We start from the raw sequence: 27,462 nt of genomic DNA on the forward strand, positions 1-27,462 counted from the left end.
TGGGAAATACATTAATTTCTGCCGAACACTGCTAGGGTGTGAAGATCGCTAAAATGTCCCCTGTGAGGAGCTCCGAGGCTGGGATTTTGTCAGGCTGCTCTTGCAGCAGGAAAGCTCCCTCCCAACAGGCATCTCCATCCCAGCTAGTGGTGACTACATGGACGAGAAGGCAGATCCCTGTTGCTTCAACAGCCACCGGCAAGCCTGCGAGGCCTCAACGATAAACTGCTTTGACCATGGTTCTCAAAGGATAATTTCAGGATCCTTTTAGCAGTCAGCACAGGGACACAACTGTCTGTGGAAGGTGATTTGGGATTTTCAAGCCCAGATTGTTTCGTTGCCCACAGTCCTGGTAATAAACCAAACGAGCAATTCCAGGTGCAGGGCTGGACACGTGTGCCCACAGCATCGGGCTCACCACATATCCCACCTGCTTCACTGTGGCTCTGGCTGGGAACAGAACAAGTTCAGGTGTATGACCTGCTTGGATCCTATGATCTGCTCTCCCCTCCAGAGATAGGAAGACTGATCTTGTGAAAAAAGACACAAAAGAGAGAGTCAAGAGACTAGTAATAGAACAAGGGTTGCTCTTACTGAGTTTGTCTTGGGGTAAACATCTGAGTTAGAATGTGCCTTTTTTTCAGCTGCAGTAAGGGGCAAATTCTTTGATCATTGGAGAGGAGCCCTGGTGGTCAAGAATGCATTGCTTTGTGCAGTTATTGCACCCTGTTCCTGATCCATCTTGACAGTCAGCAACATTGACTGCACCGCAAATATAAATCAGTAGGTCTATTTTAGGGCATTTTCAGGTAGGATTTACCAAAGCATAGTCCTGTCTAACCTGCAGTGCAGTAGCCTCTAATGGCCCAACCATGATCCCACTGAATGCGGAAGGAAAATTCAGCCGGGCTGAACAAGCCGAACAACAGAAATTCAACAAAGCCTAAACCAGTTGTTTCACTCCTGCATCAGCCTTCTGCATATCTACTGTATGTTCCTGTATATCTAAGTACGTATTTTCTCTCTGGTTAGACACTGAACAATTACAAGCCCAGTCCTGTGAGTCAGGCTTCTGTATTGCAGACTCGCCCAAATATCCTGAAGACAGGCGCTGAAGTGAGACTGCTCCTGCGAGTCAAGGGCGTCACACGAAATTAAACCGCAGGATCAAGCCCTGGCTTCATTATCAGTGCCTTTGCCTAACACAGTTCACATTGATACTTAGTTCAAAAAGTAAAAATGAACAAGTAAGAAATACAAAATTAAAATCTCATCTGGTGTGCTAATAACAAAACATATAAATGTGGGGCAAAGTATGATGAATGCAATTCATTTCCTCACATGAAAGAATGACCTCCATAACTCACTGGAGACTCTGCCACTCATGACTTATAGGTCATTCCTTTTCTGGTGAAAGTAAATTTTGCCGCACTGTCATCCATAGCCATGTATTTTTTTTCTCTGTGTAAATTCAAAAAACAGGGCAATGTAATCCTCTGTTTCCTTGTATTATGTTCGAAACAGATATTCCCCCATTGTTTTAAATCACATGCTTTTTATTAAGTGAAATATGCTATATTTCTTTCACATATCCTATTATAAGACTTTTGATTAAACAAAATGTTGCATTTATTTTTGAGATATTGCTACTGTTAATAAATCCCTTAATCGGCTTTCCTGCATTTGCAGTACAGGTTGAATCTTCGAGTTTAATCAAAGGTTGTGTTATGCTAAAGAATATTTATTACAGCATCAATTTTATATTATAAAACTTGTATTTTAAGTTGTTTTAATTTAGCCATGAATGTTTTCTCTAGATTGAAACTTGACGCATGGCATGTTGTCAGTTACAAACCTATTTTTAATCCCTTTTTAAAAAATAGACCTTGATTATTATTTGTTACAGATGAGCAATGTTTAAAAACTAAAAAGAGAAGACACTATTTTTTGGAGAATTTGCCTGTGTAGCAGTTACTGAAACTAAAAAAAGCAATGTCAGTAGAAATGAGGAGAAGAATCTCATCATATTCAAGTTACTCTGTACACCAGTGGATTCTACACAAAAGGAATCTTTTTTCCTCATATTTGATCATCTTTTCTGATACGTAAACTTTGAGCACAATTAGAAAGCTTTTGTAGGAGGTCCTGCACTTCCTCATTTCCCACTGAAATGCATTCCTGAGCCCCTGGGGGAGTTTGGCTCCCTGTACTGCCTAAATATTAACTGTGGCCACATTTCAGACTATGAAAACAGAGGCTATTTGGATTTAAATGTCCATTTATTTAAGTAGAATTTGTGGTCCTCAGGGTGAACAGCAGAGTTTTCACATGGTTTTGCAGCAACTGACTGGCATTTCTGAGTGGGCTGTAAGTTGCTACTAGGTAAGGCCATCGCTCCCACTGATATTCACTGTCTTTGGATCACTTAACCCTCTTCTTGCCAGTGGGTGAAATGACGCCCCATTGAAAATCAGTGGAATTCAGGATTTCTTACACACTGTTAGTGTTCAGCCTTGGTTTGGTCCTCCAGTGTAAATGTGTTTTATGTTCCTTTTATATAATTTCCTTTCATACTAACGAGATTGTGTGGCTAATTGAGGAGTGTCATTGTTTCTAGGATCAGCAATCTCATTCACACAGGTGTATCTGGTCTGGGCTACTGATGGGGAATTTCAGTACATCAGTTTTCAAAATTGTCTCCTAAATTCAAGTGAGTATCTGCAGCAGAAATGTGCCATTTGAGACATTTCCTCTTTAATCTCGCCGCTTCATTTAATGTGTCCCAGATAACACATCTCTTAATAGTTCGTAACAGTTCCATAGAGTATATTTTAGCTGGATTCTTTCGTAAGTCTTTTAACATCTCAGCTATCTCAGACAGTAGGGGTTGACTACAATGGTCACTTCAGGATTGAGGAAATCTGCCTAAGTACTTCTCTGAACAATAATTCAAAATGGAATCAGTTTTGGTTTGTATTCCTCTGATATGAAATTCCAGTTCCTGTATAGTGTGTAGTTATTGGTGTTTGTTTTCAGCTCTTTTTGCTTTTCATGCCTTCTGGGTAGTGGGGAAATGGCATGCTGGAAATGCAACAGAGATAACAACAGATCGCTCCAAGATGTTATCTATTCTGCTAACCATCTAACATAGAGCAGGGAATCTAATATGACAAGCATTTATCTTCTCCTTACTGAAACATACATGGTATCAAAACCAACTTGACTGTTGCTCAATAGACTAACATTACTTATCCCTTTTGCTACTGATAGTTACAGCTGCTATTTTTTTTTCTGTCCTCAGACTGCAGGATTTCAGGAGATTCTAACTGAAATTGAAATTTTAGCTTTGATTGTGGGATGCTTATGTCACGACCTTGACCACAGGGGAACCAACAATGCCTTCCAAGCCAAGTAAGTTTTCTAATTCTTATTACTTTAATTTGTTTTTCTTCCACAGAAGAGCAAAAGGTGACTGGGATAAAGAATGAAGCATTAATTTCAGGCCTCCTAGGCCAAGGCCAAGTGTTCCTATTCTTGAATGTAGCAAGGGATTATCCATCTTTATCGTTCTCTGTTCTCCTGGGTAATTGCTGGCTTGTCCTTTGTATCAGGCTGTTGAACTGACATCGCATATTGAAACATAGTGCCAAAACCTGATGCTCTTTTCGGGCTCAGGTATTATGGTTTCTGGTATTCAACCTAGGAAACACTGAAATAGTCTCTCTGGGTTGTTCTTGCTGGCTGGAATGCATGACATTAAGCAAAACCTTGTTCAACTATTAAGAAGAAAAGGAAATAAGTAAAACTGAAATAATGCTTTCACAAAAACTTTCACACCAGTATAGCAAACATACTTAAAGTAATTCCAAGCTTAAGAAACGTTGAACGGTTGCCACCATGCTGGAGCTCTGGTGATGTTGTCCGCAGGGGGTGGCTGGAGTAGTTGCCTGACCCCATACCCGTCAGTTGTGGAGCACACAGGGTCCCTTGTCTGTTGAAATGCTTCCCCCTGGCCTGCCCCCCGCACCAGGGCACACGGAGCCTGTCGGGAGACGTGCTGCAGTGGGCAGGGCTGGGCTGGTCACCCCTGCCCTGGTCAGTGCCCACCAGAACATGAAGCTCGAAAGCAGATTCTTGTATCACCTGTGTGAAATCTTGATCTCCAGATCGTTTTCAATTCTCAAAATGAATTTTATTCTATTCAAATGCTTAGGACCTGATTCAGCAGCCTTGACTTGCACATATTTTTACTGTCCAGGCTGCTGCTCTCAGGCACGGTGAGGCAGAAGCAGGTTTGTGGAAGGCTTGAGGGTACTTCTGTGGTGGTAAGGGCACCCCCTTGACCAAGGTCAAATTCTTTCCAAAATCTGTGTTCCCAGAGAATAGGCAGGGATAATAGGAAATGTCCCCTGACAACATCCTGGCCAAGCTGTGAAATAAAGCTGTCAGACACAGAGACTCCTCCAAATCCTGTGTTGTTTTCTCAACTCCCCAGGTCCTCTGCAGTCAGAATAAGAGACTTTGAGGCTCTGTTGTCCTGCAGATCCGAGCATGCATTGGCAGCTTTGTCTGTTCTGCATTACTGCTAATCCTTCAGCGTGACGGGGAGGTGGTCAAATGGTTGTCCAAAGATGTTTGAAAGACAGGGCTGATGTTGTGTTAGCCTGTTTTCCCCTGCCTTTTGCAGAAGTACTCCGCTGCTGCAATGTGTGTGTGCACGGGCTGCTGCATTTCTGGGAGTGAGTTGCCTCAGTGAACATCACTCACACTGATGTTTCTGATATTCGCTGAGCTGCCATTTCCTGAGCTATTGGTGTTGCTGTACAGTCTGAATGAAACAATGACACTGTCTGGATCTTCAATCACCATAGCAAAGAAAATCAATTGCAGTGCTCAAAAGACAGAGCTCATGGTGCAAAGGTTACCAAGCACTGCTAGATGCCTTTTTGCAGCTGAATCTTGAAGTGAATCAAAAAAGGCGAGACAAATGGGAAAGAAGCTCAGCTGATTGATGTTTATGTTCCTAATTTACAAAAATGAGACCTAAGATTTACATCCTGACCGTTTTAGGCTCTGATTAAGTTAACCACTTCCCCACTGTAACATTACACAACAATTGCTCTTATGCAGAGGGATGGCTGAGTTAAAGGTAGAGGTTCCAGCATTACACCGCTATCACTTACACTTGGTGTTTGAAAATGGAGCACAAAGAGGAGGCTGCCATTTTATGACTCCATAAAGAAATTGCTGAAGACATTTAACAAAAGGCAAACATTACCACACATGTATAAAACATCCCTGAAAACAGAAGCTGTGGATTTCATAGCAAGAGCTATGATTTGTTCCTCTAACTTGGCATAAATTGAAGCATCATATTTTCCTATTTTATCTTCCGTATTCAATACTGCTGTTCTGTGTGATGAAAGTTCAAGAGGTATATGATGGAGGCAATATCACAGTTGCCGGAAATGGCTCTGTTATATATCTCAGCACAGCATTCTCTAGGGATGATGTTTCCTGGACATCCTTCTCTCTAATATAGCTGCTTCTGATAATTAAATATCAGTATGGTGCAGTTTTACAGTATATGCTCCTAGGAGACTCTTTCTGTTTGTCTCTAGCATAATCTCTCATTCTCACTTCTTTGGAAAGAAAACCCATCTTGTTGCTTTAGGCTGGGTCCCAGAAGTGAAGTAATGGTGAAGAGTGACTATTCTGACAATTCGGTCATATTCTTTGCACCCTTCAACATTTCACAATTTTATAATTATATTCTGTAGACTTTTGTTCTTTAAACTTAGAAAGCCCACCTGCGCTGTTCATTTTGAAGCTAATTTTGTTTCAGACAATAAGCATGATGAGAAAATACATTCTAAGGAGATGCTTAACTTTACTTTCATATCCACTGCTCTCACTTGTGTTTTTTTGTTTACTTTAGTATTTTTTTAAGGGCATGATTTTACAGACAGAGCCTCACTGCCTTTGCAGTTGTTTCTTTGTTGTTGTGTTTTGGTTTATTTTAAAGAGTTTGTAATCATCCATTGTAAGCCATTGCGTTTACATCTATTAAGAATTAAAACTAAAAGGTAGTAGCAGAACAGCCAGTCCTAGCTCAAGGACATTACTGTTTGTCCTTACTGCACAGTGGTGCGCCTGTGCTGTTGCATCAGTGAGACGCTTTGAAAGTTGCATTACAAAATTTCATGTAATTCCAGGAAAATCTTTAGTCAGCTGATGATATTTAGCAAGGTCTGGAACATAAATGCCTTGTATCTGGCTTTAAATTAGTATTTTGATCTTGTCAACTTAAGTATGGTTGCTGAAGTGGAGAAGGGAGAGCGTGGCTACATGCTTTTGTTACTAAATTGTCTCTGAAACCTGCTTTGTAAGCAGATGATCAGTATTTGTTGACTCCGTGTGTTCTGTTTCAGGAGCGGATCAGCCTTAGCTCAGCTCTACGGCACCTCTGCTACTTTGGAGCACCACCATTTCAATCATGCTGTCATGATTCTCCAAAGTGAGGTACAAAAGCATGACAATTAATCTCACTGTAAGCTGTTGGGCAGTTTCAGCTGGGAAAGGGAATACCACACACGGTACCTTTTTAATGCCTTCTCCTTAAGGAATTATTTATTGGTTACCACAAAGGTCACAACTAGCACAAAATTAAGCAACTACAAATGCTGATCATAGAGCCTAGAGATTATATTTGTCTCAATCAGCCAGGGGCAAGGAGGAACAAATCCTAATCACATTGTCAGCTTTGCTCAGTCTTCTTACGTATATCCTGCTCCATGGTTTCTAGGTATGTGAAACAGGCTCTTCCCTTTCCCCACAGGTGTTGCATTCAGAGTATTACAGTCATCCTTTACTGGACCAATTTAACTGCTTTGACAGGCTTTCTGTAAGCAGTATTTTTATGATGATCTTGTATAATTTTACTAAATGATTTTTCTTTTTAAACAGTAGTAATATGCTGCTCGAAGTACACCAGTTGCTTTGCAGATACCTATAAAGACATAGTTATTGTCTAAAATATCTTATGCATAACAATGTGCAGCATGCACCACCCGAGATGTAGTGAGAAAAGTAGAAGCATGAACACACAATCCTTACAAAGCAAGGGATGTATTTTCTTAATTTACACGTATAGGTTGTTATAAAGTGCTTTCAGTATATATAAAAGCAAAAATGTTGTTCGTGCAGCACAATTGCAGATCATATGCTGATCTGCAGTAATTTTTGAAGGGCATCTGGTGATTTCCTGTGATCACAGAAAAATGGGCACAGGATGATGGCTTTACCTCTTTGTATAGTGCCACAGAGATTCGTCATGGAACTGTGGCTTTAGTGTTCAGGTTCTTGACATTATATTTAAAAAGTAGGTATAGGAAAGGAGAGCACCAGCATGAAATTTAAACAGCTCAATCTGTTTGGCCTAGCCTAGCTTATCTAAAAGGTGATACTAGGAATTTAATGGCTCCTTGTTCTACCAGGGAAAGACATATGAAAAAGCAGCATTTGAAAGTTAAACAGACTGATTCAGAACCGGGAATGGTTTTTTTTCTAAACCAATGAGACTGTTCAGCCTCTGGAACAAGCTTCCCTGGGCAACAGTGATTTCTCTAGTTCCTGAAAACTTCATCATGACTGAATGTCTCTCCGAAGACAGGCTCAAGACATGGAAAAAACTCTGTGGAAGTTTATAGCCCATGTCAGTCTAGACGCTTTTCTTTATCTTTTCCAGCTTAAAAATAATTAAATTTATGAAAAAAGTACTTGTTTGCTTGGAATCTACTCCAGCTCGTTTCAGAGATGTAAAATGTTACTTGAAATGCACATCCTCCCCTTTGATCATTTAGGCAAATTCTTCAGGTCCTCATTTCTAGACCAGAAAGAAAATTAATCCTACAGGATTTTTATCCACTAGATATTGTTTGTTAATGGAACAAACACCATTTAGTTTGGAATAAATGCAGATTTGGATTGTTCAGCCTACTTAAAGATAAACCACCTTTCACCGGCTGAGCAGTGCTGGTGAATCTCAAATAGGATGAAATTAGATTATATCCTATCCACTAATGTTCATATTCTAGTCTGTCTTTGCTGTCTAGAAGGAAACATAGTATATTGTATTATTTCTTTAGATTTTTATACTTGTTGGACAAAGGAGCTATTTATCCCTTACTCTTGACATGATAACCTCAGTATAAGTGATCTTGTGCTTTATAGTGACATGGGTTTATACACCATGAAACAGGTCAGAAAGGCAACAGATATTATAGAATAACAGACAACTTGGTAAATTACTCCTCTTGTAAGGACTGTTATTTCCTGGTACATTTTGCTTTATTTTCCTTTGAGTGCTTTGGTTTAAAAATTGTTTTTTGTAAATAAGCTTTAGATTCTCAAATCCTTCTCAATATTAAGCTGAAAAGAAATAATAGTTTCATTTTCACAGAGAAGACCATCTTTAATGCATGGCATATTACTTTTTTTAGTCCAAGAATTAGCCGATCTATTAAAAAATGCCATCCCTACCTCCAGACCTTATCTTCTTTATGTCCTCAGACCATCATGGTTATAGCAATGCAGTTGCTGGAAAATTCTTGGTTTTAAGGGCATTTTAATCTTCCTAAGCAGCAGATGGCAGTGCATACTGAATGTGTGCATTACAGTGCTAAATACCACCAAAATAAGACTGTTTAGCAAAAACATATTTCTAGAGGTGATTAGGGAAAAAAGTGTCACACTTTTATTTATGTTAATTTAGTTATATGTGTCTAATGTCACAAAAAACACTTCTTAAACTTACATTTAGGATTTTCTATTAATTTTGTTTCTTTCAGCTTATTTTCTCTAGGATTTCATAGAGAAGTTATAGGATCTCTGTCCCTCCTAGTTGTCAGAAATTCAGTGACAAAAAGACCTTCCCGCTCTCAAATAGCAATATTAAATAATTTGTTTCCTTTCATTCTGGCCACGGAGCACCTTTCAAATTCTTAATCCATGATCCCCTCAAAAGTAGCCTATTGGGCATATAAAGGACATTTAAACTGCATAAAGTTGTGGTTTTAGCCTGCATAGGGAATGCTGCTATACACTGTAAGACAACGCAGTAATGGGCAGAGTGAGCAAATGGGCTGTTTTGAATGAAACCCTGATTTAGTGTCTCTGACTGCTCTAACAGCAGTTTGTGTGCCTGCAAGCAGCAGCACAGATAAATCTATTAGGAGCACAACTCAAAAGCTGCAGTGCACAGCTCCCCAAACATTTAATAAGAGGAAAGATTGAGATGTATCCATAGTTTTTCCCCATAAACTGAGTCTGTGCAGGGTCAGAGCAAGGAGTAAATCTTTACTCAAGAGGCCATAATTTCAGCAGAGTTTAGAAAAACAACCCGGGTGCTTGATTACAGTCGTCAACTCTTCCACCCCAATGTAATCTCAGCAGTATTAACATTATTATTTTGTCGTAGTTTTGCCATGAATCAGAAAAGCCCTCTGTTACAGGGGAACAGTTGACTTGAAGAGTTAGAAAGCCTTTTAAAAAACTATATTGATTGCTAGCCCTTTACCTCTTTTATCTCTTTCATTATAGGGTCACAACATCTTTGCTAACTTGTCCTCTAAGGACTACAGTGACCTTATGCAGCTTCTAAAGCAATCGATATTGGCAACAGACCTCACTCTGTATTTTGAGTAAGTATTGGCATTTCTTGTATTTGACAAATGAAAATTCGAAGAACTTACTCTAATGACCTATTAAATACCAATAAGGATATATAATATGAGAAATTAGTGTTTAGCTATGGTTGAAGAGATTTAGTTTAATACTTAGTATATCTTAGGCTAATAGAAATATCTCAAGTGTCCAAGTAAGTCTTGCTTTAATGTGTGACATGTCTGTATCAACAAAAAGCAAGTGAAATCCTAGGCTGATAGTTCAAAGTGATACCAGGAATCAGCTACAGCTCAGTCCCATAATTCTTCTGTCCCTTCTGTGATAAATTTCTTCAGGCATGTAGAAAATCCATGACATTTTAGAATTATTTTCCACCATTTCAGAGCTTCTAAACATGTATACTGAAAAATACTATATTTAGTTACAGACCCAGTTGCAGAGGTAATGAAAGCATACAGATTGCTTCTTTGAAGGGAAATTATGCCAATTTGCATCCGATGAGAATAAATCTTAAAAAGCTTAACTTGAGAGAAGTGTAATAGGATCTCTCTCATCCAGTTTTCATCATCTCCCTTGTTTGCAAATCAAATCTCTAAGTAACTTTCAAGTTGGTGCTATTTTATGTTTTTCAAATACTATTCATTATTACCAAGCTTTTCCCAGTGAGATGTGCGGGAGCCTGTGTGTAGTCAGAGGAGTCGCGGTGTCACCATCACATCGCGCTTTTGACGTCCCAGTCTCTGGCACATGCCTGGGTCTGACTGACAGGGAGAAGCACTGTCGGATGTGCAGTTTCAGCGTACTGCCTTCCCAGCCTTTTATATTTCATCCTTAGGAATTTTTGTTTGACGTCCATTAGCATCCTATCCTGTACGGTGCTGGGGTAGCACTTAATAATGTTTTTCTTAGGGTGATATACCTGGGTTCCACCCCTTCTTTGTACCGATGGTTGATACCAAACCAAGTTTCGAGAAAACTTCAGGCAAAGTCTTTACCCTGAAATTGTCTAACTATCTATATCAACATTGCATCTTTACATCTTTAACTGTTAATTGTAAAAATACTAACTGGGATGTTGCAATGTTGCTTTGTCGTCTTTCCCTCAGTATTTGGTCACTGTGCCAAGGGCTGTTTCTAAACAGTACTGACAGTAGCCAATGCTGATATTGTTTGTTTCCTGCAAGTGTATTCTCAGCGAAGTTTTATTAAAAAGGGATTTTAATGAATAGTTTTATTATAAATAACTTCTAAAGGTTAGTCCTTGAAGAAATTTGTGCTCCCCAATATGAAAACCCTGAGCAGGACAAATAAACCCTTTCAGGCCACACTCTTCGAGAAGCTATCTGTTCAGATCTCTTGGTATGTGGGGGGCTGGTGTGGCAGGGGAAGCTGCTGACAGGTCTAAGTGAGATACGGGGACCACAGGGATGTGTCAGTACGAGTTCTCGTGTTTCACCACAAATAACAAGTGCTGCAGAAACGTTTTGTGCTGTCAAGGCAGAGGCAAGGGGCAGGGGCAGGGGGGGCAGCTGCCCTGGCCGGGATGCCCCCTGGCCCCCAGGTGTGGCTGGCGAGGGAGCCCAGGCCCAGCCATGATGGAGCTCTCTTCCCCGCCTGCCTTCACTTGAAAAACTACATGGTCCAGTTGTCTTTCTAGTTTTAATGCAGAGAAATAATGTCCAAAAAGGGACATCAGCTGAATTTCAAGATTAATCTTCCTTGCTTGCATAATTGATTTTTATGTGCTACATGAATCAGAAAACTTTCAGAAAACGAGGCCTCTCTACTCAGAAGTCTGCAAATAAGTTATCTTTTCCTCTTGTGTTTTTAGGATTCATTAATCAGGTAGTTGTTATGCTACTTTACTTCCAAAAGTGCCTGAAAATCACTCCCTGGAAACGTTGATGATTTACACTTCTTAAAGCCACCCTCTGTGAACAGATGTTTCCGCACAAGTACCTAACTTGTTTTTTCAGTTTGCTATGTCTTCGATATTTTTGTAGAGAAGGAAATTCTCGTATCAGTATTCTTAGAATACCTAAACCTAATGATCACAAAGTCCAGCTAACAAAACAGCAACAAAACTCCAGGCAGAGCAAGGCTTTATGACCTACTCAAGGCACTACTTTTCTACAAACAAAAAGATGCCTTTCAGTAAAAGATCAGACAAAAAATATACTTGATTTCAGTGGATAATTCCAGATAATGATGCTTGTAGATAATACAACAAGCAAAAGTGTGGAACCAAAATGAAGTTTACGGAAATTCACTCAAATGATGTCTTGAGCCACTGGGCTGTAGAGCAACTGGATTTGCTATATATAGTGAGACAACTTTCCCTTCCGGGCAAAATACAACCAGTGTCAATGTTACTCAAAGACATTGCAAAATTCTTGTCATTCTGTTTATTTCTGAAATCCTGGCATATTGTGTTTGCTTAATAATAGCAAATCTCTTTGTTTTGGATACCATGCATAAGTAACCAGTAGGAAACACTAAATTGTTTCCTTACATGTGCTGTTTTCCTCAGGGTGACACTTTCCTATACCAGAAATTCTCTGTGAAGTTCGACTACTACTTCTGCATCCATTAAAATGGATTTCAAAGAAAATTCTTATTTGGAAGTTTTCAGATTAACATGAGGCCTTGAGACTCAGATTTTCAGTTACTGTTTATGGATCTCTATATTTTAAATTTGAACGTTTCAGGCTTCTTGGATGTCATCTTGTTTTTGTCCAGTAACATACTGTAACCATTTAAGAACTGCTCAGGATATCCAATATGTCAAAAAGAAATCATTACCAAATTTGACACTGAAATACAGGATGCAAAAATCCACTGCTTACTCTCTTAATAGAGTATGTAGTTGTTGATGAGCTGCTCAGGATTAGGCTGGTTTAAGGTTTGTGTGCCAACTACTATTGGCCATTAAAATTTTCATCATTGCAATATTTGTTTCCACTGGGGCCATGATGCTATGACTGTGTGAAAGAACTGAATTTTGTTTTCTGCATGTGTGACTTTGCATTGTCCCAGCAAATTAGGAAACCTGAAACTCTTTTATATCTTATTTCACGAAACATAAGAGATTAGATACCATCACATTGTCCTTGTATCTCCCTGCTCTAGTTGCTGTCATTAAATCCATTCTAGAAAAGGCCCTATAGTAGGAGTGACCGGTCTATAATGCATGACAGTCAGGGACCAGAATAATGCAACGTGCCCCACGTAAAATTCTGTCCATTGATCAAGGGCAATGTTCCTGGAAGTGTGCATTTCCTCGTATATAGAACCTGTACTGCCTGCTGTCAGGTAGCATTGTACTTTCAACAGTGACTGTTCAAAATTTCTGTCTAGCTGAAGTAAATGTAGAAAATACAAGGCTTTGCAAACTGTCTCCTGTTGGGGAATCTAAGTACGTTTCCACCCGACAAAGAGACAGTACAGCCTCCCATGAGAGGGGGCACTGGGCTGTCACTCGGAACACAGCTATTTGCTTTCCAGGTTAATATGTTGTGTCACCCTGGGCAAGTTGTTACCTATTTTTATACCTCAACTTTCACTATATCCGGGGCAGGATCTGCCTCGTATTGTAGTCACGCTGCATGTGATAAGAGCTGCTCAGAGTCTCAGTGCCATAAAAAATCACAGACTACGATCACTCAGAATTTTGGTACTTAAAGGCAACAAACAAACGTTAACATGTTCTGGCTCATGTTTTGTCCATCTCTGAGGACACAGGTAAGATATTGCAGAAGACAAAGCACAGGACCAAGCACAGGGACCTAGTTTCTAGTCAATAAGAACTACAAACTTGAGACATCTGCAGCTCCTGTGTCTCATTGTTCTGTTCTGTGTGCTGGAAATAACAGGAATTGCACATCTCTGAAAAACCCTTCAGGATCCAGAAGAAAAAAATTATTTTGCAAGGACAAGTAGACAGAAGTGTGTATCTGTTTCAGGGGTGTTTCTATTGTCTGTCTGTCCCCTGCTGCAGCTGAACATTTCATGCTTCCATGGAAGACTGAACATTTTGGTACCATTTATTTCCTTATCTGCAGAGACCATAAATACAATATTGCTTTTACTAGGCAGCTCTGACATTGATAACAGACATTTATAGAACATGTTCGGAAATTAGTATGCTTCGCTTAAATGGACTGTCAGTGTAACGACTTTAACAATAATACATGAGGTGCAATGGTTTCGTATCATCCAGAGAACTGTGCTTCCACTGCAGTGCTGCTCTCCAAGTGTCTTGTTTCCTTCTCTGATAATCTGTTTTGTTCCAGGAGAAGGACCGAGTTTTTTGAACTTGTCAGTAAAGGTGGTTATGATTGGAATATAAAAAACCACCGAGAAATATTTCGGTGAGCACTACTATTTCTTGCTTTCTGGTTATTTTAAAGTGTACCCCATATTTGTTTAAGGAATTTCAGATTTCATGGAGTGAAGACTTAGAGTAATAAGAGAAAGTAGCTTGTTTAAAACATACAATCCACGATATAAAACATATGGTATGATTTCTAAACATTACCAAAGAGCGGGGTTGTAATCAGTGTGACCTCACCTTCTCCATTCCTGTTCTGCCTTCACACTCTGCCGCGTTTTCTTCCCTTCCTCCCAGCCTCACCAGTTACTGCTCAGCCCTTCCGCTCTTTCTCCAGAAAGCATCAATATTCTGCCTCAGGGCACAAAGGTCTTTCTTGTCTGTTCCCTGTTCCCTCCTCCTCTCAGCTGCTTTCTTTCCCTGGCCATGCTTCTCTCTGCTCTCCTAGTCTGTACCTGAGAATTTGCAGATCCACAGTACTCTTTCAACCCTCACGAATGCTCTGAGCTTGCATCCTGTTGAAAACCTCAGACATTTATGGGTGGTTTGAGTATACCATGCTTTTGAGACAAGAAAATGCGTGCATTTGCATATGCATGCCTGATTATGTCTCATTTTATCTGAAATTTCATTAAAATTCTGTTTCCTTTTGGTCTCTTGACCAAAATATCAGTCATTTTCTATTTTCCATATCATTTCACCCATTCCTAATTTTAGATCCAGGCAATATATTTGATGCTTCATTTTCAGTGTCCTTGTTCTTCAATTAAACTTTCTTAGACTTTTATCTGCATCATGTACTGTACATAAACGCTTTCTACAGCTGAATGGTTTCTTTCTCCTAATGCATATAAAGCATGGTTGTAGCTAGGTATTAAACTACAGCGGAACAGTATAGCTCATAGTAAATCTTAAATTTTTATTGTAGATGAGCAGTAGAAACTGCTTAAACAGTGTCTGGGATGCCTCCCGTGATTATAGGTTCTTCTGCTACAGCAGTCACTTGCAAATAGGCATATAAATTAATCCAGTTTGCAGGTGTTATTATGTAATAATATCCTTACCTATATCATGTGAAGCACATGTTTTCTATTATATTATAGGTATTCATGTAAGTAGTGTTAGAAGTATTGCAAAATTAGCAGTTATTCCATTGCAATATCATTTCTTTTCTAGTGTACAATGCACAATACCAAAATTCATCGTCTGATGACCTGCAACACATTAGGCTTCCTAGGCTCAATTGTGATGTAAAAGCCATGCTGATGGCTGAGATTTCAAACATGTCATTCTTTTCGGGAGGAAAAGAAGGTGCCAAGGCTGACATTTTATATATGTATTATTTATTTATGCATCCAGAGCAGAGTTATGTAGAAATCCAACAAAGCTTTATTCAGCTGGTATTGTTCATTTCTGGTTTTCAGATCAATGCTAATGACAGCCTGTGACCTTGGAGCTGTGACCAAACCGTGGGAGATTTCAAGACAGGCAAGTCATGATTAATAGCAGGGCTGCGAGGAGGCGGGACTAGCAGGACAATATTCCCAGGGCCCTGGCTTACAAGGGACCAAAACTGGAATCAACTTACAGTGGTATTAATGCTATAAAAAAAATAGCAGGGGGTTTCTGCAAAAAATGGTTTATTGCATAATCTTTCCATGTACACATGCTGGTGAGCAGAGTGTAGGTACCTGAAGAGATCTGGCTTTACAACCTCCCCTCTTATTAACCTTTTAAATCCATATAAAAAAATCAATGGATTAAGTAAAAAAAAAAAAAAGCATTAGCATTAGCATAAGCCGTGCTTACTTGTTTTGTCCCAAAGTTTTCCTTGGCAGCGGCAGAATCTTCCCTAAATCAAAAATACTGCCAGATGATCTGCAAGCTTTGATTATCATAAAATCTTCAGAATATACAATAAGGAAAATGTGTTCATTTTCTCAACACTGATAGAAAAAACTGCAAGTGTAGCATAGAGCCTCTTTTAGCATCCTGTGCTTAGAAACAAACAAATTTCAAGCTTCTGAGCGTGAGTAGGTTCTTTAGAAACATACATAAAACGCGGGTCCAGCATTGGCAAACAATTAGAATGTGAGAAAGCAACCTGTCCCAAAAGTCTTGTCCTTTACCATGTGATTTTCCCTCTTCTAGGCATCTTTCCTTACTCAGCATCCATCCTTAATATCTCCTGTATCCATGCTTATAAATCCTTTGTCCTTTACTGAGGCCCAGAACAAGCTGGTAGAAGGCAGGCTGGGCAGGGGTTTGGAGGAGTGTACAGCATCAAGAAGTGAATAGGAAATAGCCCAGCGCAGCTGAGGGTGGCTGAGCATCTGGAGAGAGAGTTGGACTGGCTTAACAGCAAAGTGGTGGGATGAAAAAGAGAAGCTGGACCAGAGATCTAGTCTTGGAGAAGGACAATGAAGCAACAGAAGCTGAAAGGGACCTAAAAATGTTACATGCACATTAACTTAGTAAAAACACATTTATGTGGTGAGGTCTTCAGCTCAGCTTGCACTTTTGTCAAATTATCTTTTTTTCTTTTATAAGCAGGCTATGGCAATAGTCTTTCTAAGGCTGTTGCTCTACTTGGCCAGAATACAGCCACCTGACATGGAAATCAGGGAGGTTGCTCATATCCTGCAGTGGGAAAATGAGTCACAAGAATTTTCAGTGCCACCAGCCACAGCTGTGGTGTGTGAAATCCCTCCTCATTTTTCTTCTTTAACGCAGTTAGCTTCTCCATTTTCTTTAACAGCCAAAATGTCAGGTAGGGTCTGTTTCCCATATTGTCAAGCTTCATGCTATGATGCTGAATTAGTGCTGAAGTCTCTGGCAAACTGTTTTTTCTATCCTTATCACTCTTGAGGTCTGCAGGTGAAAACTCCCCTGCAGCCTAGTGTACAGGCTTACTTTATATTGAAAAATCCAGTCTGGGATTGATTGAAACATTACTCGGGTGAGCAGAGAGGCTAATAAGTCCACAGAGGGAAAACAGGCAATAGCTGGACCTCAACTGTACCAAAAGGAAAAAAACATGAAAAGTGAGGGAGAAAGATACTAAAATTTATGAATCAGAAGGAATAAAGGCTACATGTAAGAAGGCAAAATTCAGGAAGAGAAGACAGAAACAGACGAGAGGGAAAGGGACACAAGGAGAACAGGATCAGAATAGCAGTGAGAGACAGGGGTGAGACTATGTCTTGATTATATTTATACAATACACTTGGCAAACCCTTAATTGCTGCTAAGTTGTTAAATTATTCATCTCTCTGGAGTATTGATCCAGACTTTTATTAGTGCACTGGGATCATATACATTACAAAGTCCTAAACTGTGTGATAGCCTGGCTCAAGATTTAAGAGTACTTTATAACATCACTTCACCTACTTCCAATTTATTTTGTTACTCCTTATTTCAACTTTAACAAGCTTAGGATTTGTGAATATTAGCTACCATGCAGTTGCTAGAGCAAAAAATTTCGAGATTTTATGAAGTGCAGGTTCTCTCCTTAGTTCACACTCTTGTGTCTTGGTGTTATGAAATCACTTCCTACCTTGAAAACAATAAGCAGGTGTGACAGGACTGTATGACATCTTCAGTAGATTACTTTCCTTTTTTTGCATCTGAAATGTCACAGGTGCCTGCCTTCAAAGTCCCACACATGAGAAGAGCACAGTACGTAAAGGCTACTATATGAGGATTGCTCACTGTTTGACTTTCCTAAAACTCCTGTTGTTTCCATAACTGATTTTGGTTTTAAATCTTGTGTTTTTCTGAGCAGCACAAACCTTTGCTGTGAATAGAACATCCTCATTCACATAAGTCAGAAAAACGCATTCCAACTTCCAACCCACCAGTTCTTGATTCTGATTCAATATGATAATCAGAATCTGAGTTCATATTCAGATCCTATAGTGATGACAGTCATGGGAAAAATGTAGAGCCTAGCGGGGAAAAAAGCCCTCATGATTTCACATTAAATTAAGACAACAGAGGTAATTGGTTGTTTTTGATAAGTGAAGTTGTTTATGTAGGGCAACAGCCTGTAAATACCCAGCGAGCTCTTGCACATTTTACAAAGCATTTTTACAGACACAATTGTGGATGCCAACAAGCAGCTATAATGTTCTGTTCTTAGTAGTTGAGTAAGTTGCATATATCTGCACTGAGTGCTACCTTGACTTTGCAATGTAATCCCCCTGCCAGCTCCCCATCAGGAAGGGGTGAGTGTGCCAATTGCTGGTTATGGCTATACCCCTCTATGTCCAATCCTGAAAACTATGCGAACACACATACCTGACATCAGTCATATACATGGGGCTATTCACTTCTTTACAGTTAAACACTGTTAAGGCTGAACTCATGGTCTGAGCAAGAACTAATTACCCTAAAAATTACGTAGCCAGAAACCTAATCTTTATCATGGTTTATATTTTAGGCGGCTGAGCTGGTAACCAGTGAGTTCTTTGAACAAGGAGACAGAGAAAGATCTGAACTCAAACTCACCCCTTCAGTAAGTTTTTATCACTTCTGAAATAGTAACTAAGTTGAATAGGGTAAGAAAATATAATTGGGTTCATTCAGAAAAACTAACTGAATTTTGTATGTAAAGAAAAATTTTGGAATAGATAAAGACTCTGTCCAATAAGAACATGCATTTAGAGCCATATAGGAAAGTTCTTCATTCAAGTCATTTCCTTTTGCATTGAGCTTTTTCTCCATTTTCTGTACCTGTTCCCAAGGTTTTTCTAAGCAACAGGTATTGTTTTTAATATACAGTATTCAAATAAAAAAATCATCAGCTATTTATGAAAATCAAAATTGTCAGATTTACTTTATGTTGCAGCTACCTGTTTTAATTGATGTGTCAAATGCTGAAAAGCATTTCTATAGGTATATAACTAAATATAATACTGTGATTGAAAGAATAAATTGGTATTGAGTGGAATACAGGCAGATGGATATAAAGTGTCAAACAAGAACCAAGAAAAAAGGTTCCATAAAGATTTTCAGTGAGCAATTCGAAGAGAAAATGTTACATAGGTTAAATACCTCAAAATGTTGACAAGCCATTATCTGGAGGCAACAGGAGAAGGGGAACAGAAAGTATTCTAAAGAATTCAACTTAGAAGCCATTCACAAATATGCTTATGCTTCCAGAAATAAGAAGACCATTCCAGTGGCTCAGACTTGTTCTCACTTTGACAATACTCACACGTGAGCCTGTGGTAACGGAATGAAGTCAATGAAGTTAAAAAGTTTGTAGTAAATAGTGCTCAGATACAATAAATGGATTTTCACTTTGTATACTGTCAGAGGTTGGGATATTAATAGATTTCTTCCCTATAGTAGTTCTGTGTGTACATGTTCTCAAAAAAATGGTAGCTAGAGTCCACAGTTCTGAGACCAAATCTAGGCCCGAATAACTGCAACTGCCATTCCATATAATATGGATATAAGTGCCTTTCCTGTCTTCTATATAAAATTTGCAAAGTGTGTTTCTCATGCTAATGGAGCATAATAGGAAGTAATTTTATTTCAACACATACATTAATGTTACTGTCTTCAAGTAGCAATGAATTCCAGTGCAAATGGCGTAGGTCCAGCAACTTTAAGAATTATTTTAAGGTCTGCTGTTACATCTACATTTTGGACATACTGCAGACTTGGTAGAAGTGCAGAAAAAGAGAAAAGCCAGAGCTTTGAGGAGATGGGCCCAGAATAAGAACAGACTTTACATAGAAAAAAAAAAAAACAAAACAACCAGAAATATTTAAAACTTGGCATATTCAGAGAGTTTTTTTAAAAAAAAAAAGACATTCAGTAAATGGTGCAGATAGGTCACTAGAAGGAGGATTAAAATCCTGTAGATGGAAAGCTGATGGACCCAAGTCATCTCAGGCAGAGTATGGAGGAAAATCAACTCACATTCAGACTCTGCAGAACTCAGTTTCTTCCATCTCCTTTCAGCCAATAATTGAGCCTCTTAAACATGAGCGTCGACCTCTATAACTTCTTCTCTGGAGAGTGCAGTGAGCAGTGAATTAGGCTGCTTCTAGAGGAACAAACCGATAGCTGCTCCCAAAATGAATCTGTTGGTTCCTCACCCTTTGGATTCACAGGCATGGCTGGTTCTGCAGAAAGGGTCTGTAACTGGGAGGGAGGGAGCGAGCCCAGATCCATCACTGGTCACTTTGCAGAGCTGGAAAAGCCCATGTGAGAAAAAGGAAATTTCTGCTCCAAGGTATCTACTTTACATTTCTACAGGAGGTTTCTTACCAGATCAGCTCCAACTGTGGAGCATTTACTTCACATCACAGAATTATAAAATTCAAATACGTTCAGCCTACAAATTTCAAAACAGAATTGAAAATAAACAGTTTATTTTTCATGCCAGACAAAGCAGTAGGAAGACTGCTGCAAAGATTGATTATGGTTTACAAAATGTTCTGGTTGTGACAATTTGATCACAGTTCCAAAGTGCTGGATGATGTGTCTGTAAAATACTCTAGTGTAATAAAGCATGACGGTTTTGTTCCCTTCTCAATTCAGGCCATTTTTGATCGGAACAGGAAAGATGAACTACCCAGGTTGCAACTCGAGTGGATTGATAGTATCTGCATGCCATTGTATCAGGTAATTTTTACTTACTGTTCCGGTAGAGTCCAGAGAAGATTGTTCTTGCCTCTCTAGGGACAAAGCGTTAGCTTACATTGCAGCTTTGACGGCTATTTGAATTCTTATCTTTCTTTGACTTTACCAAAGCCCGAATTCTATGCAGAAATCTTCAGATTCACTGGAGGTGTTAGTATGTGTAAATATAATTCCTCTCCAAGTTCTAAAAGCTGATACAGCAACTGTTTATTTTATCGTGTTTGAGACAAACTGATTCTCATCATGGCATGGTGTGGAGCGCTCTGCAGAGAGGTGCTGCTCTCAAACCTGTCCGAATAGCTGTGACCCAAAGGGAAGCTCAAGGCTGAGCCTTCGCACTCCCTTCTGGCTCCTTTCCAACTGCTAAGGGGCACTCTAGGCCAAGCCTTTAAGGTCAGTGACAAATAACTTGTGGTTTAACATGTGTGCTGTTTAACTTGGAGTTTACTCATCTAATCATGCTTCTACACAGACTGCTTGGGTGCTTGCTATAAGGTGTATAAGCTCTCAATGACTACTATATTAAGACTATAGATGATCAGAATAATGCTTCTGTCTTTATGGATTAAATCAGCTTCAGAATTTGACTTGTGTAACATAAGCTTCACCTTTTTAACTTTTTCTCTCTTATCTGTATAAAAAGCAGAGCTACATGAGCAGGATGATAAATGGAAAATAACACTATAGAAACGTAATCATCAATAGCTGTGTCCGCCAGTCTTCCTCCTACCCACTGAAACCACACAGACTGCCTTAAGTCACTAAAGATTGCCAGTTTGGCCACTGATGTCTGAGAAAACATGGGGATGTTCTCACTTCGCTTTTTTGGGGAACTGCAACAAGTTCTCCCTGTTGCCATTGCATCCGAAACTGCCTCACATCTCCAAGCAGTGGTCAGTGGTCATAAAAAGCCAAGAGCTGGGAAGCACGTACCAGCTCCCATTTTAACGCTGAACTGATGAACTTGCGCCTGAAAGTAGCTTCCCTACAAAAATGGATTGGCAGTTCGTTTTCATTTTATAGACCAGATACATCACCAGTAGCATACGAGGTAAGAAGGCTGATGTGGTTCCCCTGCCCTCTATACCTTGTCCCATCTGAGGCTGCCACTGTGGCAATAACGAAGTGACTGCCCAGCGGCAAAGGCAGCTGCTGTTGTGTGACATGGACAACTTGTGTGAAAAGTGAGGTGGGCTGCTGCTTTGCCAGCAGATTCTGTCCCTTTCTTAGGTCAGTCTTTGTCATGATGAAATCAACTAAAGCTACAGCTTTCAAACAATTAATGCAAAGGAACCACAGAAGAAGAACATAAACCTGCATTTTTAAAAATACCAAGATCATTTTGAACCATAGCGGGGGGCAGAACTGACCTTGGACAAAAACTCTTTAAAAATAATGTTCCTTTCAATATAATAGTTCATATTATACTAGAATGCATATTGTACCGGAATTCATGATTTGTAATAGCATCTGTAATCCAAAAATGTACAATAAAGCAGGAAGAGCTGATAATCAGCCCATCCTCTGCATGAGAAGACTACATCTGAGCACTAAAGCTCTGGTTAGTTAGCTCCATCTTAGCAGGAGATCTCTGAGGAATATATTCACATCTGATTTCCCTGCTTTCTGCTGTCTTTGCATCATGCTGTGCAGCTATTAGCCTGCTGCTCAACAACTTAAAAAAGAGACACCATCAAACCTGGAAGTCATAGCAGCACCAGCCTTAGGGGTAAACAGAAAACTTGGTGTCATAGTATCACACTGCAGGAGATTCTCTCTTCAATGTGAAAGCCAAGTTTTAATTTTCATATCCAGCTTAATCAAACCTCAGTACACAGATCACATCAGCAGTGTATTCAGGCATTGTAAATCCTCCGTTTAGGGCTGGCTGAACACTACAACTATGGCCAAGTCCTAGATTTCTTTTTTTTTTTTTCCTTTCCATATACATTCTTTAAAATTCTAGCCATTGTAATATGTTGTAGGGACTGTATGTAAGGATAGAATGGGTTACATCATTACAAATGCGACATGAAGAGGTGGAGTGGCAGCTGACAAATTAGTAAAATCTTAACAGTCCTTATAGAGCTCACTAGCATAGTGCTAATAAAAACTGTTTGAAATAAGCATTTGACACTCATTTTGATACCAAAATTACAACATTACACCATAGAGAACAAATCAAGGCTTTTGCATGTAGTTTTTTCCATGCTAGTGATTAGATGTCCTGGATCCATGTGGGTAGATCCCAGCACCCAGCACCCTAAAGGGAGCTCTGTGGGGAGTGCATGTGTTCGCACCAACGCAGCTGCTACAGCAGGACCTAATGCTGTGCTCTGTTTTATTTGACACCCACACAGTAGAGACGGTCCCAGCAACCATGGGAACACTGGCAACTCCCATTAAAGTGAGGAGATCACCAGAGCCACCTGAAATTTTCTGTGCTCAAAGTAGTTCCCCAGACTAGGCTATTCTTGGCAGCTGCGCATGTCTGAAGTATGTAATACAGAAGGAACTTCACAGCCCAAATTTCCAGGAGGGGTCTGACACCACCCCAGTGCCACTGACAGTACTATAACAAACCATATCTTCTCCACAGTCAAAGCTTATGAGCCAGGCTACATACCAGAGTGCCCATGAGGAATGTTTCATGCTTAAAAAAAATACATAAATTTTGCCAAGCATTTTAGAGAGTTATGGCTTTCCTAGCCTTATTTTTTTTTGGTCCATTATGAAACATTCTTTGGGACTTGATCAGTCTTCTGGGGAGATTTGGCTCTACCTCCTCCTTATGCATCTCCTCAGCTCTCTGCATTTCCTAAGGCAGTCCAAGACAACCCACTTTGAGGTGCAGTTCTCCCAAGTAAAGGATAATGAAGTCCCCTTTGTTGGGGGATGTGTATCACATCTCTCTGCTTACCTGGCTAGAATTGTTTTCTGTGTTTGGCCCCTTTTTGTGAGAAGGTTTACAAGTGGCTAGCAAATCCTCAAGATGCGTGCATCTTCTCTTCGTAATCCTCTTCGACTGTCCCTTGGAATGCCTGTCCGAACGAGAAGAAAGGTCAAAGATATACAAAACACACTACATCATAATATAACATGGAGCTTGAAGCTAAATATAGATATGTAATGATAGGTGGGGATAGGAAAAAAAAAAAAAAAAAGACACAGGAATTACACAAAGCTAGATTTCCCATATCCAAGTATCTAAATCCAAAACCTTTTTGCGTTTGCTCTGTAAGCCTGACTCTGCTCTTGGTAACCACGGCTCTGCTCCCTTGCGCTCTCCCACATCTGCTGCTCAATGTGGGAGTTAAGCCACCTCCAATTTCAAAATACCTTAGTAATCAAATCTGGTTCCTTCACACTGTGGATCAAAGGTTTGTGAAGATAAAGGCTTCCCAATTTTTTGTTCATTGCTTTTTATTACACTTGGGACATTATAATTTTATTGAATTTACTTTTTTGTTACTGTAGTGATCACTGATCAGAGTATTTTTATGTGACAGTGGAGTTTTTGCCTTGAGTAGCAGAACAGCCATCCATTTACTCTGAAGCTCTGATTTTAGGGGCTTTAGTCACGCTTTACTGCATCACATTTGCTCTTCATTCAAAAATGCCAGCAAGAAAAGAGCTCATCAGTACAGATGAGAAACAAAGTTATTAGAATAATAATTTATAAGGAAAAATACATTTTTTTGAACTGTAGAGCATTTCAAATCTACTAATGTAGCTTCAGTATGAAGTAATCATCCCCCCCTCCCTTTTTTTTTTTTCTTTTTGGTAGAATATTCTATAAAGGGGAAGCACATGCAGCTAAAGCAGAAAATCTAAGACACCCCACTAAAAATAAAGCACTATGGCTATACCGACAGCTGTGCTCACCACATAAAGGATTTTGTACCTATTTGGTCATATATGCTCATGTAACAGGAAACAGAATTTTGATCATTAAGACAAATTACCTCTCTGACCCTCCAGTAAAGAGATGCTAAGAGTTTCAACACCAACAGAGTTCCCTTCTTGACTCTGTGGTTTGTGTGTACCTAAGACAGGATCAGCCACAGATTTTTCCCAACTCAGATTAGATTTCTCTGTGGGGAGCAGACAAAGTGGGAGAGTGAAGATCTTATTCTTTTTAATCATTTTTTTTTCTCACAAACATCATCAAAGCTTCAGTGATTCAGATCAAACAAAAGACGCCAACAGAAGCCCAGCTCTGTTCACAGCATTGTTAGGCAGAGACAGCAGCACCATGAATAGCAGGGCCAAAGGCCGTGCACTCTGCTGCTGGGCAGATAAATACAGAGTCAGGTAGTCAGTGACAATGACAGCAGCTATTTAAATTTAAGGGAGATGTCTTTGTGGAAGATAAAGAAGCTCACAGCTTTTACAACTTATGCGTGCCTGAGATTGCCCTGCTCACCTCTACCTTGGTGCTCCATTGAACTGCTCCATTTTAGTGCTATTTTTAGTGCTATTCAAGATTTTCTTGGGTATTGAGAGCTTTAAACATATAATAGTATCTACAGAAGGGAATCTGCATTACTGCATCCGAGATTCTAGGAGGAATCTGGGAAGAGTATAAACATTTATGTTTAGCCTAACAAGTAATTTAAATGTTTTGAACGGAATGGGGAGGGACAGATTCCTTCTTTATCACATTGTCTGGCATACTTAGAAAGAAATCTAATCACTCTGTCTACAACTACAAGAGCTCTGATATGCCTGTCTTCCTACAGAAGATAATATCTGTCCTTGTAATTAAATCTATCTTTAGAGTATGATGATGTAGCTCCAAAAGCATCTATTCTGCTTGTAAGCATATATTAAATGCATGGGGTATTATAAATGGTAGCGCCTCTACAAAACATAGAAAAAAAATACACAGAAGTCTCCAATAACCATGGCTACCTCAGTGCTTTAACTTCTCCAGTTCCAGTTGACTTTAACACATGAATTGAAAGTGCATATGCACGAACAGTGATTTTTTTTCTTGAAAGTGCATGCTCTAGTTACAATTACAAGGCAGGAGATTAAACTTTAATACTCCTTTGCAGAGAAGGAAGAAAAGGTGTGCTTTAAGAATCAGGCTTACACTTGTCTTGATGCAGCCGTTCCTCAGGTACACCTTCTATTCCTTTTCCTCATTCCTTCAATTACAATTTTGCATAAGGAAATATCGTATAAGAAATTCAGGGTTTGGACCACTCTACTTGTCCAGAATGGACTGTGTGGGATGGCTTAGTCCTCACTTGGGCAAGAGTCACTGGATGCAGCCAAAACAATGATTGCTTCCTTCTGATGTTTCTGTACTCTGAAAAACTTTTAAAATTCTTTAATAAGGAAGGGTTTATCCATATGAACTTTTTGGAAATGGCTTGTTTTACCACCATTCACCCATCCCTGGGATTGTTGGTATGAAAGTCAGAGCGCTGTTGTTCTATTTAAAGCTTGCAACTAGTCAGGGGGCAGGGCTAGTACCGAGTAGTGAGCTGTTCACTGCGAGCAACATATAGACATTCCCTGAAATATGTTCATAAGTTGTTGAGAAGTGTTTTAACAAAAAAATCAAAAAGGGGAATCAGGACTAAGCTATTCGGAAAAAATGTGTTCACAGGAAGCAATTTGATCAGCTCTGTGCAATTCTCATTGAAATCAGCTTTTCCTTTGTAGCAGAAGAGGGGGGTAACTTTCAATAGATCCTAACAAATGCCATAAAGATGCACGCTTTCGGCAAGGCTTATTTCTGACATTTGATTTGGACACAGACAGTGAGAGATAATGCCATCTATGCTTCCTGGGACTGCCGGGCTGACTTCGATTAGTAAGGCAGATAGGCTCAGGCTGCCGTATGTGATACACCATGGACTCAGGCTGCACAGACGTTGGCAGATCAAATTAGCCTCACTTTGTGTTGAAATCCAGGAGGTAATTTTATCCAAGGAAGAGCAGGTGCAGCCTGTCCTGCTGTGTTTGTAAGAAATTTGCTTCAGAGGAAACTTAATCAGCCCAAATGCCAGTACTGGGGGGGAGCTGGCAGGAAGGATTACATTAGGAATAAGGGTTTGTCCCAGAGAAAGGAGATTTGGGCACTGCAGAAGGATCTTTCTGTAGCCTTGAAACAGGAGCTGAGCTAGGTTCAGCTCTTTTGTTGCCTTGTTGCATGCCTATTAATGAGGAACCTAAACGAGGCCACCCAGAATGAACTCTCTTGAACTTTCAGAAAACTCAGATACTATGACTGTGTTACAACTTGCAGCAATGGAACAAGCATCAGCTCTTTCTTACCTCATGCCCTTAACCTAAGAGTCTCTTTTTTTCTGCTACTTTTGTACTGATAGAGAGAAAAGGTGAAGAAGAGCTATACAAGAAAGAAAAACCAGAAGAAGAAAGAATGCTTTTATTTGCAATTCCCTTCCCAGTCAGTCGCTATTTCACAATGTAATACGGAAAGGCATAGTTTTGGTGGTTTCAAAACAAGGATTTTTTTGTGTCTATTAGTATCACAAACACCTTTTTACAACGGGCACAAAAATCCCGATCCTCTTTTTTTGTTTTGTGAGAGCAAGGAGGGATTCATTTTGCTTTTGGAAATGGACAGAACATTAGTTTTGCTAGGATTTTTGTAATGTGATGAGATACTGATGAAACGCACTACTAGAAACAATTTTAGGAAGTTACAAGTTTCCCCAAATTGCTTAGAAGAACAGACAACAGAAACGAGTACTTTTTCCCTTCAAACAAGAGTACTTCAACTTCTTCAAGAGTCAACTTACGCCAAAAATGTC

At 39.6% G+C, this 27,462-nt stretch overlaps 1 protein-coding gene across 1 annotated transcript in view; it reads left to right on the top strand.

The window, feature by feature from the left end:
* The window catches only part of PDE11A (phosphodiesterase 11A), a 134,883-nt gene that overhangs the window by 100,520 nt on the left and 6,901 nt on the right, over window positions 1–27,462 (top strand). Inside the window, exons 13-19 of the mRNA XM_065637182.1 lie at window positions 3,302–3,411; window positions 6,432–6,522; window positions 9,601–9,701; window positions 13,977–14,054; window positions 15,439–15,502; window positions 18,456–18,530; window positions 20,570–20,653. Of these exons, the coding sequence (XP_065493254.1) occupies window positions 3,302–3,411; window positions 6,432–6,522; window positions 9,601–9,701; window positions 13,977–14,054; window positions 15,439–15,502; window positions 18,456–18,530; window positions 20,570–20,653 (603 nt within the window). The remainder of the gene's footprint in view (window positions 1–3,301; window positions 3,412–6,431; window positions 6,523–9,600; window positions 9,702–13,976; window positions 14,055–15,438; window positions 15,503–18,455; window positions 18,531–20,569; window positions 20,654–27,462) is intronic.

Source organism: Caloenas nicobarica, chromosome 6, assembly GCF_036013445.1.
Source record: "Caloenas nicobarica isolate bCalNic1 chromosome 6, bCalNic1.hap1, whole genome shotgun sequence".
NCBI classification, from domain to species: Eukaryota; Metazoa; Chordata; class Aves; order Columbiformes; family Columbidae; genus Caloenas; species Caloenas nicobarica.